General features: G+C 39.2%; 1 protein-coding gene across 1 annotated transcript in view; it reads left to right on the forward strand.

The window, feature by feature from the left end:
* PCNX2 (pecanex 2) overlaps positions 1 to 13,289 on the forward strand; it is a 149,645-nt gene that overhangs the window by 95,829 nt on the left and 40,527 nt on the right. Inside the window, exon 23 of the mRNA XM_041399139.1 lies at positions 1,055 to 1,182. Coding sequence (XP_041255073.1) covers positions 1,055 to 1,182 — 128 coding nt within the window. The remainder of the gene's footprint in view (positions 1 to 1,054; positions 1,183 to 13,289) is intronic.

Below are 13,289 nucleotides of genomic sequence, written 5' to 3' on the forward strand. Positions count from 1 at the left end.
TTAGAGCATGCAGTTTAGAGCTAGCAGTTTTCTGGAAATTCTGTACCAACAATGATGCTACTTTTGTTAAACTGGACTTTTTGTGAAGTCTCAGGGTTTGTGGGACACATGTACAGTATATTGCTATAAGAGGGTAAGCTAAAACACTCTGGTTATTGGGTGATTTTGCCTGAAATTTAGATTGAGATGTGCTTGATCATTGTCCATTGATAATGGTTCCTTTTGTTCATGGCCTCTTTATTTTGCACCTCCCTCCCAAGAGAGGTGTAAGGAATGACAGCTGGTCTCTTGTGCCAGTTTGAAAGTATTTTCCTTAAATTTCATGGATGTGGTATGAATTAATGAAGAATTTAAGTGTAGCATTTTATTTACTTGCATTTATTTATGTTCCTTTAAATTTGCATCTTTTTCAGTATCCTTATCCATCTCCTAACTTGTTTTCCAGCAGCCTGAAATATGACTTTACATTTGAAGAAAACGATGGATTCAGGCATTTATTATGATGCTTATGTGTGATACTTACTATTTCCCTGTAATAGTAACCTTCTCATTTCTTATATGTTTCAAAAAGTATGAAATGCTGAACATTTTTTAGCTTTTGGCCAGCATGGAATAGTAAATTCTCAGTAAGAATCAATGTGAAAGCATGACTTTGAACCAGCAGGTTGGACTACAGAGGCATAGTTTCTCCACATACCAGCTCATTCCAAAACAAGCAGAAACCCACAGAATGGAACACTGGACACAGTGAAAGCCAGACTCCAGTGTGGAGAACAAATTATTTCCAAGAGATTAGCTTTTTCCTCATATGTGTGTGTTTTAAACTCTGTGTCAGACTCTGGAAAGGCACTTTTATGTTACAGAAGGTGGCTGGAAAAGGGTGTTTGCTGCCCTGCCTATGCCTAGCATCTGTCCTCGGGCAGAGATTAGACAGGGTCACCCCAATAATAAAACTGTAGCATTGAAGAGCCACTGACTATGTGCTGATAATGGCTGATTTGTCACTGCTTGCCTTCCTCCCTTTCCATGTTACCTTAACTTGCAGTTTTCAGACTCTGCTATGCTTTTTTTTCAAACTCTGGCTGCTTCAGTCTTTTCTACACCACTCAGTCCATTTCTGGGTAGTGTCATCTTCATCGCATCGTACGCACGGCCAATCAAGTTCTGGGAGAAAAACTACAAGTAAGACTATTCACAAATTTCTACCTTTGTTATTTGTAAAGGTTTTGCTCTCATTAGTTTCATTTCTGGTGGTATTTTTTGTTTCCAAAGGTAATCCTTAAATTAGGGCATGAAAGGTTAATCTTTGAATCATGTTTCTGGCATTTTACTTTCCCGTGGTTATTTGGCTATTTCTGTAAATGTATTTAAGCAATTATCAGTATGTTACAGATGAGGCGTCATGTTGCATTTGCTGTACAGACACAGTAACGAAGCTGTGAAAAAGAAAAAAGCAGTAAAACTCCCAGTTGTCAGCCTTTTTTGTCTTGCTAGCTAGTGCTAGCAAATAAATCTGTGAAGCCTTTGGCACTAGCAGTCAGACTGCATAAATACATTTGATACTAACTAGGCTGATTAAATGCTACCCTCTGGGATGCAGCAGGTAACTCTGCAGCTGCAGAACTGTGATAGAAAGGGAAAATTGCATTGGCCGAGTCTGAGCTTGGCCTCACCAGTGAGAAGGGCCACACACTAACCACCTCTTGTGTTGGTGATGTTGGTGTATCTTAGTTTGAAGAGTTTTCTTTTGTTGCACTTTGACTTGTGTCAGTGAGTGAATATGTACTCATCTATAAAGAAATTAGACAGACAAGCCAAGTTATATAAAGAGGTTTTGCATTCCTTTCTGAATGTGATGAGATTTGTGGAAAGCTTTTGAGGGGAACTGAGTTTTGTACACCAGGACTAGATCTTAACAAAATTCTCTCTCACATCTTTTTTACTGGGTCAGCAGTTTAATTCTTTCAAGGGCGTGAAGTGGAGGGCAGTTATGGAAAGGCAGGAAGCTGCCACTAATCCCACAGGCAGCTATACATTTTTGGATGGAAACTGAACAATATTAAGTAGGAAGAGAGGATTTTAACATCTGCTACATTTTACTTCATCAGAGCATTTTCAAGGCATGCAATTCCTTTTCTAGGTACCAGTTAAGAACCAACCTCTGTTGAAGGCACATCATTGCCATATAGTTATGTTAGTGTCAAGCCTTTAGGTTATTGTCAAGGGAAATAGGGGGAGTCATTTATATTTGCTTTTGGTTTGTCTGATATTTTGATTCAAAATGGACAGGAGATATTCACAGGAAGTATCTAAGAATGGTTGATAGTCAATACTTTAACAAGGGTGTGTGTGTGTGACTTGTTTTCATCAGTAGTGACCATCTGTCATTCCCACTAAGGGAAGTGAAGAACTTGATGCTAATAATTTTGCAAAGTAAGGTAATTATTTTATCCATAAACTGTAAAACGTCAAGTGCAGAAAACCAAACCCTTTTAATACTTTAGTCCACCACTGCTTGTCCTTTCAAAATAAGCAGTAACTACAACTTTGTATTCAACCAGAAGGCTTACGTTATTCTTTGTAAAAAAATGTGCTTTATTGCTTGTTAGAAATTCTGCTGTATCTTCTATGATCTCACTTAAAGCAAAAACCACAACCTTGCCTCTTGAAAACCTTTCAGAAGTGGAGAACAGCCTTGTAGAAGGTTCAGGTTTGTCATCGAAGGGAAATAAGTCTTTGCCTGAACCTGTGGCATCTCAGAATATGTACATGGAGTGACTCCTCCTAAATTTGTATTCATTTTGTCTCTAGTACTTCATTCTCCTTTGCCTTACTTCCATTTCACATGAGGAACTAGACAGAATGAATGTGAGTTGGACTGAAAACTCCAAAAAAAGACAGAAAAAGGCAATGAAGGGGAGCAATTTAGTATTAAGAATAAGGAAATTTTCTATAAAATACTTCAAATAATTGAATGAACTGAGTGGGCCTTGCCTTATTGCTTTGAATTTTGCCCCATCAATGTGTAAAAAATTCAAGGGGTAGCATAATTGCTTTCTTTTTTAGCTGTGGAGTTAGATAGGGTCAGGAACTTGAGCTAGAATGGAAGTTTGTTCTGGCTTCTGCGCATCTGCCTGTCTTTGGGCTGCAGTTCTTACAGCCAGATGTGCACTGCATTTTAAGGTTATATAAGACAGAACAAACAGATGGGGAAATTGTTGTACAGATTTCTTTTGTGGGGTGCACTGATGGTTTCCCCAAGTTCAGCTCAGGGTATTTGTGGAAAGTCACAGGTTCACTGCAGTGTTGTCTGAGATAAGTGCATACAAAAGCAGAACCTCTTGGAGATCTTTTTTTGGCTGTTTCCATACTCACTGCTTGTTGACAAGAATTTTGCCCAGGGGAAAGCTACCTTCAATGTACTTTATATAGCTTTTTTTATTGCCTGCTTCCCATACTCCTTTTTAAACACTTCCTTGCTGTATTGATGACTACATTAAATTATCACATATTAGCTACAAATAATTCATTTACACTTGCATGAATTTAGGTATTGCCAGTTCCAAGGTTATTTTTTAAATATAATTTAATGTCTTAAGTGGAATAACTGAAAGCAACTTTGACAAGCAGTCTAAGTATCAAAATTGTTTTTCTTTCAAGTCATAAATTAGATTGCCTTCTTAGGTTGTCATTTCTGTACTGATTGTAATCAGTATTTGCACGCTTCTCTGTTGTCAAGCAAACTTCTTTGCTGTTTCTCTTAAGGAAGAAATTCTTTTGCATTTGTTTTGGGCCAACAGACTGAAATTAGAATAGGGAAAAAAAGATCCAGTTCATTTTTGGTAGAGTGAATCCAAAGATGACACTTTGAACTTTAGCAAGTACGGAGTACCCTGTTTATTAATAGAACAGGGCTACTAGGCCAGTAGTCTGAGTGCTGAGCAACTGATCCATCTGTTCCTTAAAATGTTGGTTTGGTTATCCCTGCCTGGTGTTTTCTGAGTGCACACACATGTATCTTGTGTTCCCACGTTTCTTTTAGTTCCACTTTTTCTGCTGGCTAAAGAGGAGTTTGAATCCTCAGGTTTCTCTGACTGAGCTTCTTCCATTCTAGATGATTCAAACTGGAGCTGAAAGTCTTGGAAAATTAAAATGGTGTTGTTTGTTTTTTCAAGGAGCTGAAGGACTCAGGTGGTTAAAAAAAGAAAAAGGGATTCATTTTGATAGTAAGCAAACTGTGAAATTCCTAACACGCTCTTCAAAATTCAGGACTCATGCTGTGCCTGTTTGGGCTCTTGTGGTGTGTGAGCAGAGCAGGGGTGTTCTTCCCTGCAGTCAGCAGATGCTCTTTGTTTGGAGTGTGCCCTTTGGTACTCACTGCAGGCAGAGTCTACTACACCAATACATCACTGAGGTCAGGGATCCTTCAGAGGGGAAAGGAAGGATGACAAAGAAGAAGGAAAAATAAGGCATTAAGGAAAGTTAATGAGAAAGAAGAACTCTTGCAGTCACAGTTTTGCAGCTTTTGCTACCTTTGTTGTTGAAAAGAGAGGGGTGTCAAATGAGAAGCTGGGCCATTGCTCATGAGCTGGCTACCTTGGGGGAGTTCAACTATGAGAATTTTTTATTTCTCTCTGTTATTTTTGGGTTTGTGTTTTTACAAAGGAAGATTTGCTGTGACACTGGTTTTGTCCAGCCATTGGCCTTGGTCCCACTTCCCAGTTTGTAGACTGCTCTTTTAGTCCCTATTTTCACAGCTGTTGGAATGATTAGGCTGTAGATGTCAGAGAGAGAAAAGGAAATAGCAGTAAATCTTGTTTAATGCATAGGAGCTTTAAAGCAAAAAGTGTTTGTCCAAACATTATTGTTCAATTCCTCTGCTTTTGCTTTCTTTCTCAAATACTTTGTCACGCTGCAGCCTGACTCTGTCCTCTCCTCCCTTCTTCTTATCTTCCTTTGTATCTTGGATATGACAATGACAGAACAGAGTAGGAAGTTTACTTTTATTCCCCAGTGGGTGTAACAGCTGGATCACGTGGAACAGCCTGTTTGTTCTCTGCTGCAGCTATGACTTATCCCCACAAACAGCAAACTGCCCCCAGGAATCTGGAGATTTCACTGTTTACAAGCTGCTTGTCTCTCCTGTACCTTCCTGTTTCTGTTCTTCTAGTTCAGTGCCTATTTTTGGGTAAGGCACAGCTTGCATTTGCTTTGAAGTGCCTTGAATGAATTACGGTGCGGTGCAACTGAATTAATTAGGTGTCTCTAAAGAGGCTGTGATTAAATTGCCAGTTATCTCAGACTGGCATTACAGGATGCCTCTCTGTGTTTGGGACTATCTGAGCAAGTCTTTCTTTTCTCCATCTTTTTAAAAAGTGTATTACTGTGTTATTGTTCCAGTCATTGTGGTCTGGAAAATAACCACCTGTAGGGTTAATACAGCTGGGAATGGAGGGTGAGGGAAACCTGCCCTGCTTCAGATGTAGTGCAGATGGCTTTTCCTTCTTTTTTTTTTCTGCCAGCTCACTTAACCTGCCCATTGCAGACAACCTGCAGGTGGAATGAGAAGTGTTTTCCCAGTGTACACATAATTCTGGTTGGCCCCACATTATGCATGTGTGTGGGAAAAGGAGCTGTGAAAAGTACCTGTCTGCTCCTCTGCTTTTCCTCCATAAAATAAGAGGCCTTCCACTTCCAAATGCTTATTTTTAACACACGCTGGTGCCTTTGGTTTCCCTGTGAGCCTGCTCATCTGTTACAGCTCTTAAAACCCCTGCTCCAAACAAAAAATGTCACTCACCCGTAACTGTCCATGGGCCTTGTTTGGGATCCGCACACTCAGACCTTTCAAGCTGTTCTTTTTAAGACTGGATTTTTTTTTTTCTTAGTCTTTTCTTCCTGTCTTGTTTGATTTTCACATGTTTTTAGACCTCCATAGTAGTGATGTTTACAGAGGACCAACTGCAGCAGATGTTTGTAGCTCAGTAATGGTTTGGATTTTAATTTACAGTGCATGACTTCAGCATTTTTCTCCTTTCCCCCCCTAATTGACAGGAGATAGTATTTGCCTTATTTCATCAAATATCATCTCATATGTTATGTTCTAACTACTGTCACTGCCCTGCTTAGGGTTCAAACTTGCTTAGAGTTCAAACTTTCTTGAATATTTCCAGCTACCTGGTCTGGAAGCCACATTGTAGCCTTGAGTTTTACTGTTCATTGGAATTATTTTAGTTTCTTCCAAACTGATTTCTCTGCAAATTTTTGTGTTTCTCTCTGGCTGCCTCTATTTCTATCCTGTTTTTATGAACTGACCAGAAAGAAGCACTGTATTTCTGTTTGCTCTAAAATGATCTGAGGTTCTAGTGCCGTTGTTCACAGCTATTACTCACTGATGAATGCTGGTCCCTTTGGTGACTGTGGTTCTTCTAAGAGAGATCTTCACTGAGTTGGCCTCAGGGCTCCTTCAGGCTTTTATTGAGAGTTAATTTAGAACTCTTCAAAACAGTATAAATAAGTATCAGTGTGCAGATAAACCTGAAATGGGTGCTTATTAGGGCACGGGACTTACAAGTCCAAACAAAAAGGACCAATGAATGAATGGTTTTTGGCCTTAATTTTTGAGTGTTGCCTCCAAATCAAAAGGGCTTACCAATCCTATTTACAAAGCATGTAGAATTTGGTGAATTTGTAGAATTTCCAGTCTTTCTGGAAATTTCAAAGGTGCTTAGTTCTGTGAGGGCCCAGCCTGTACTGGTATGCTGCAGCCCATACTGAGGTTTGCTTAGGCCTGACTTGGTGTCCTTGAGTGTAGCATTGATGCAATTGTAAGTGGCAGTCCCTGGCTGGCAGCGGTGCAGAAGCTGAAATATTAGCAAGCTGCTGCCATTTTTCCTTCTTTTCTCTTCTCTTAAGGTTGGCAGATTTCCCAATAGAGGTGATTTTTTTTTTTTTTTTTTTTTTTTTTTTAAACATGCTCCTCTCTTAAAACAATGAGTATAAACTGGTCTTTGGGAAGTTATGCCCTGTTCTCCAGGGGCATTTGTGGCCGTGGTTCTGGCACTGGGGGAGAAAATAGAGAAAACCAAAACATTTGAAGAACAAAGAACATCTTTGTGTGTACTTCAGGCTTAGCTCTTCATGAGCTCTCTGAAATTACATGTTACTCATTAGAATTATTCATCTGAGTGTCTTCTCAAGACCCTTCCCTATCTGCTCCTTCCTGTAGTGTGTAACCACCCTCTGTCTTGCGTGGCTCCAGTACTGCCCATGGGCCTGTACCTGCAACACTTGCCTGGTTTGGGAGTCTTTAATTCCTTTCAGTGTGGAGCTTTGCAGAGTAACAAAGCCCACAGCATTCAGGTGTGGGGGGTATTGCTTCAGGTGCAGCCCCAAGCTAAAAGAAGCCTTGCTAGAAACTCCCTTCCCTTCAGTGTCTTGAGCTGTGATCTCCCCTAGAGCAAGTGACCATGTGTGCCCCTGTGGCTGCCTGCTGTAGCATGGAGCTCTGCACACCTCCTCTCCAACCCAGCCCTCACCTCACCTCAAGCTTGACTCCTTGTGTGGAGTCACACCGAGCTGGAAAACCATAGGAAAGGGTGGGCAAGGAAACCAGGTACCTTTAATCAAGTAGGTTTGATATTAAAATAAGTGTTTTCTGAGTTGCCTGGAGTTTCACACTCAAGGGAGGCTTTGAATACAAAATTCAAAGATGTAGTTTAACTGTTTGGCAGTCTCTCTGTAACTGGTAACATATCTTTTTCTCAAATTTTTGCCCCTGGCAGTCAATAAAACAAATTGAGGCTAATTGAATAGGAGCCATATGTGTGATAATTAATTGGGAATGTATTCTGATTCAGTGCTCTGTAGTTCCCTGCTGAGTTAAAGATGCAGTCACAACTCCAGTTCACTGAATCATTCTGAGTGGACAAAGTAAAGACAGGAGGGAGACATCAGAAAGGGAATGCATGCTGAGATCGGGAGGAACACAAGTAGAGATCAAAACTGTAAGTGGCATAAATGAAAAGGGAAAAGGGTGGGTGGGCAGAAAGGAAAAATCTGAGGGGATAACTCAACAGACAAGGGTAAGCAGGAACTAGGACCTACAAAGGAGATGCAATCATGAGCATGACAGAGGAGGGCTTTAAAATATATATTTAGAAAGGAAGGCAGCAACAGGATGTAAGAGACAATAATGGACTCCCATCAGAAATAGGGCCCATGTAATGTTTTAAGGGCATGTGTGGATATACAGTGGCACTAAAGATTTATAATGCTGTTCATCTAATCATTAGCTTCCAAATTATGTAAATCTAATGAGATCAAGTTAACTCATTAAATTTCTGTCTTGTCAAATATTGGAACCCCCCTGAAATGAGTTGTCTGAATTTCCATAGGAATAAGTGTTCTCAGCAAGTGTTCATCCATTCATTTGGATAATGTAGATCACGTCCTGTGTTGGATTTAACTGAATCAAACATTTAGGGGCAAGCTGAAGTTCGGAGTACTAAACCTGAGCCTTACATTCCAGGAAATGCTTATTCAAGCCACTTTTGTCAAAAATGTGAAAACTGGTAAAGCTGAGATCTGGGAGGAGATGTTCAGCAAGTGTAACCATTCTAACCGAGGTGAAACGTTGTGCACAGGCAGTGGCAGGGAGCAGTTCATGCTGCAGCCTGCTTGGCTCTTGGTTGTCTCCTGATACACAAAGGTACTCACTGGGCCCAGGTTGCCTTGGGGCTTGTAAGAGTAAACTGTAAACCATCTCTTCTTTCTGAGATAGTGCAAAATGCAGAATTGTGTCACCATTGCCACTGAGAATTGCCTCTGAAACTTTGTGCTAGTTGGGACTAGGTAAATACTAGATGAAAGCTAGTGGGAGGTGTTTGTTTTTTTTGGTTTTTTTTTTTTTTGGTTTTTTTTTTTTTTTTGGGGTTTTTTTTTTTTTTTTTTTTTTTTTTTTTTTTTTTTTTTTTGTTTTTTTTTTTTTTTTTGGGGTTTTTTTTTTTTTTGTTTTGTTTTTTGTGTTTTTTTTTTTTTTTTAAAGTCCTTTGACTAGCAGTGTTTGCTCTCAAAATATCAGAGATGTTTTCAGTCTGAAGAGTACTGTGGAAGATACCAAGATGAATGCTGTAAATTATTAACATTCTCAACAGTCCTTGCAGTAAAAAAACCCAGAGGTATTGCAAGTTATCCCTCTTTTAGACTGGATTTTGTACAACTCCACAGTAGCACTAAGATTTTTGTTGGTCTTCAGCATAGTGTCACTGATGCTTCATCTGCACGTTTCCAGCACTGGAACAGCTTGGTTAGCTTCTGTTTTGCCTCCTTTCATCTTTTGGTGAGAAATATGGATATGGAAAACCCTGCAGTGAACTAAACTAGTATTTCTAATACAGGCGTTCTTTGGAAGACCAGTCTTTGTCTAAGTCTTGTATTTCCTCATACTTTCTTGCCATCTCTTCCTTCTAATTTTATTATTAAGCAGTCACATTGAGTCTGAAATTGAGAATTAAAATATCTTAAATATATGCTATTTTAATATTGCACACTGAAAAAGCATGAAAACACTTTGTTATCAGCAGTAAAGAACATCAAGAATGAATGCTGAAATACCTTGTTCTCCATTTATGATGTTTAAACAATGTTTCTCTCTTTGTGTGGAGTAAAGGAGAAAAACATCTTGGCCTCATTTGTGGAAGCAGCTCCCAACATTTGTTTTGGTTTTGTTTTTTTTCCCCCCTTGTCTGTTCTCACTCTCTCTGGTGAAAACTTCACCAGGATATTTCTCATCACCTCCTTTCTACTCTCCAGCCCCTTGCAGTTTCTCAGGCTTTTGCTGCTTCACTCATAGGCCCATCAGTGCAAAGCCCATGTGGATCAGTCCTGTGGAGCTCTTTGCCCAGGGCTGGGCTCAGTGCAGTACCTTTCCTGTAATGTTTGTGCTGGCTCATGATGGGAACAACAGAAGAATAACACCCATATGGACCATTTCAGGTACCTGTGTTTGTGTAATGCCGTTAAGACATTTGCTTTTAAATTAAAGGCACTTCTTTCAGCTGCAGACAGCCAGGTCCAGCTGTGAAGCACAGTCCCGGGCTAAACCCCATCCTTAGAGGAATGTCAGGATCCTGACCTCTTTTACATCCTCAAGAGTGCACATAAAAAAAAAATCTCTGCACAGTTGTATAATCTATCCACTTATAAGGCTTCTTCTATTGCGTAGTAAAAAATCATCTGAAGACAGTAATTGAATGTGTTTTAAAAGAACAAGCACACTTAGACAAGGGGAAAGAAATTAAATAAGACAAAAGCAGGAATATTGATGACATTTTAGTAAAGCATTAGTATTTTAAAGTACACAGCTGCTTAAATCACCTGGCTTACAAATAAGAGGTGAATTCCCCAGCTAAACCTTTGAATGTCAGAGCTCTAAGGTGGGCTGTTTAACCTATGTTTGGGCATTCAACTTTTGATTTCAAATTCACACCTCGCATTTTAATTCTCCTTGCTGTACAAGAGCAAAAGTACAGAGATTTCCAGACAGGTGTTGGAATATGCCAAATAAACATGCTGAGTCATCTCAACAGATGGTTCTGGTTTTAACACCCACTTAAACAAACAACAGCAACAAAAAACCCAAACTATCAAAAACATTATAAAAACAAACAAACAAAAAACTCAAACAAGCCCAAGAAGCCTCAAAATCAGTTACAAAAACCTTTTTTAATAAAGTAAAGGAACTCTAAGAACAGAAAGTGTTATTGATAATAAGACCTTTCTATGTTTTAGAAGGATGCTTCAACAGAGCTGTCTTTAGCAACGGGGACTATTTATACCTTAGCCCTGCCCTGGTTTCCTAGTGTGCAATCAAAGCCACTTTTTATTGTGTTATATGAAACAATGGCCCAGTCAGGGAAGGAGAGGAGGAAGAAAGCATAAAAATAAAAATCAGAGTGAGTGATCAGAAAGGAGAAATTGCTTTCATTTTTAAGAGATCCCTCTTTCCTAATGTGAGTTAAACCCAAGTTGTATCTTCCATGCAGCTGCCCAGAAGACCTGGGCAGGGTCACGCAGGAAGGGGCTGTCAGCCCTTGCTGTTAAAACCACACTGAAATCATTCTGTCTATCAGATGAAATTCATTTAAAACTACTTCAGTATCCTTCCCCTTCCAGTTAATACCATTGTTTTTTACCTCTGGTGTCCTTCAAATACTGATGGGTGCCTGCTTATTCTGCCATGCCATTCTCCTCCTGCCTCTCCTCCATTGTAGACAACTGCTGCTGTGGTTTTAATGCTAAGCCTTTGTTTATAGAGCCAGCAGCATTAGGCATTCACATGAAAATACTGAAGATTTTTTTCCAGATTCCCATGAATAATCATAGGGCTGCAGCACATAAAGTTTCTCTCTTTTAAATTTGCCTGTTAGATGTCATCGAAGTGTGGATTAAAATTCATTGGACACAAACAAAGAAAAGCTTTGGATCAACCCTAGAAAGGCTTCTCTGCATCTCTGCTTTTCTTTGTTTTGTTCTCTTTCAAAGTAGAGATCTTCTTTTGCACAGCAGGAATCCTGGCAATCTTGAATTTTTGTTTTGGGGGAAAACTCAGCAGCAGCAGGGCAGATAGAGCAGCTGGAATTTCATTTTGATCTTCTGGAAATAATGATTTATTAAGCATCATCAAATCAGCAATGATTTATTTATTTTCCTCAATTTACCTGATTCTCAATATACTCTGTATTTTCCCCAGACTGCCTTGATCCCCCTCACCCTTTTTTCTATCTTTCTAAGGAAATTGGGAAACTAAGTGGGAGAAGAAAATCTTTCTGGGCAGCATGTTTGGGAAAGAGAATAGAGGAAGTGACCTAAATTTTTTGCAACAGGAAGCAATAATTTTAATGACATGAACAGTTCTACACAAGCCAGTGGGTTATCTCAGTGTCCATGTAAATGGGGAATTGAAAGAGCATGAGACAGATATTTCAGGAACTAAGCAGGATGTTGACTTTGAAATTGCTGAAGACTCAGCTGAAGACAGTCCAACACAATCGCTTTTTCTCTAGGGTAATTGCTGGAGGAACTCTGCTTGGTTTGCATAGAATAATGCAATTCAGGAAGAAATTCAATTACTGAACTAATTATCACATTGGATGAGTGGTAACAACCAAGTATAAAGTAAGAAGTCACTGGAGGAAAGCCCAAATCACCTACTAATCCCAAAAGTTCACAGTGAGAGGTCCTGGTTGAGAAGTAAATGTGTTGCTGGTTTGATTGTTAGGTGTAGTGGATTGTAGTTTAATCCAATGCAAATTCCCATTGCTTTCAAGAAGGTACAAACACAGCTTTGGTTACTAATAATTGTAGAATACTTTTAAAACCCAGAATTGATTACAGGACAGCATTTATTCGACTAAGCTGAATTTCAGCACTGAAGTTTGCTTTACAAACTGTCTATATTACCCTTGATCTTAAAAAAAATGCAATAAAATTATACCTCATAATAGCTGTATAAAGATTTGAGTTCTGGTTGTGTCTGAAAAGGTAAATTCTTGTCTCATGTCCCAGGGCTCATGTTTTAGCTGCTCAAACAAAGCCTTAATGGAGCCTGGTTCTATTTTATTTTGTTTGGGTTTTTATGTTTGTGAGAGCTGTTCTACTTCCTTCCCTTTTTCCCAGTCAGGCTGCATCATCTGAATTGTAGGGTCCCAAAGCATTTGTGATTTTCCCTGATTGTTTCATGCATCTTTCTGTCAAAAGAAAAAATAAGGGAGAGAGGGGAAAGAAATAGACCCAGAGCTGCATGCTGGGCAAAAGGATTCCTGTTTTTTATAGTTTAGAATTTTCTGAAGTATTGGTTGATTTTATGGGTAACAGAAATGGTAAGAAACTGGGGTAAAGAATAGTATTAACTTTTACCTTAAACTACCACACTGATTTCAGAGGCACTGGAAGTTAATAAAGCATCTATAATCTTAAAACATATGTGTTTGGAAATCAGCAGTGCTTCTCTGCTGAGAATAGAAAATTGATTGAATTCCACAACCTAATGTTTATCCTTACTCTTGCATATGCAGGTGGATATATCATGGTCAAAGAATTCTGACAACCTTTTTAAAGTAAAATGATACTTTATATTCTGAACTGCTTAGAAGGTACTTCCCCCCAGTGCCATTTTCTGTTGAATAGGAAACGATAATTGCAGTTGCAATGAGCTGAGCCAACCAGAAACAGGAAGATAAAAAATACCTCCAATAAAATGTTAATCTATGTAGATAATGTACTCATAT

The sequence above is a fragment of the Onychostruthus taczanowskii genome, unplaced genomic scaffold (genome assembly GCF_017590055.1).
Source record: "Onychostruthus taczanowskii isolate IOZ18803 unplaced genomic scaffold, ASM1759005v1 scaffold156, whole genome shotgun sequence".
In the NCBI taxonomy this organism is placed as follows: Eukaryota; Metazoa; Chordata; class Aves; order Passeriformes; family Passeridae; genus Onychostruthus; species Onychostruthus taczanowskii.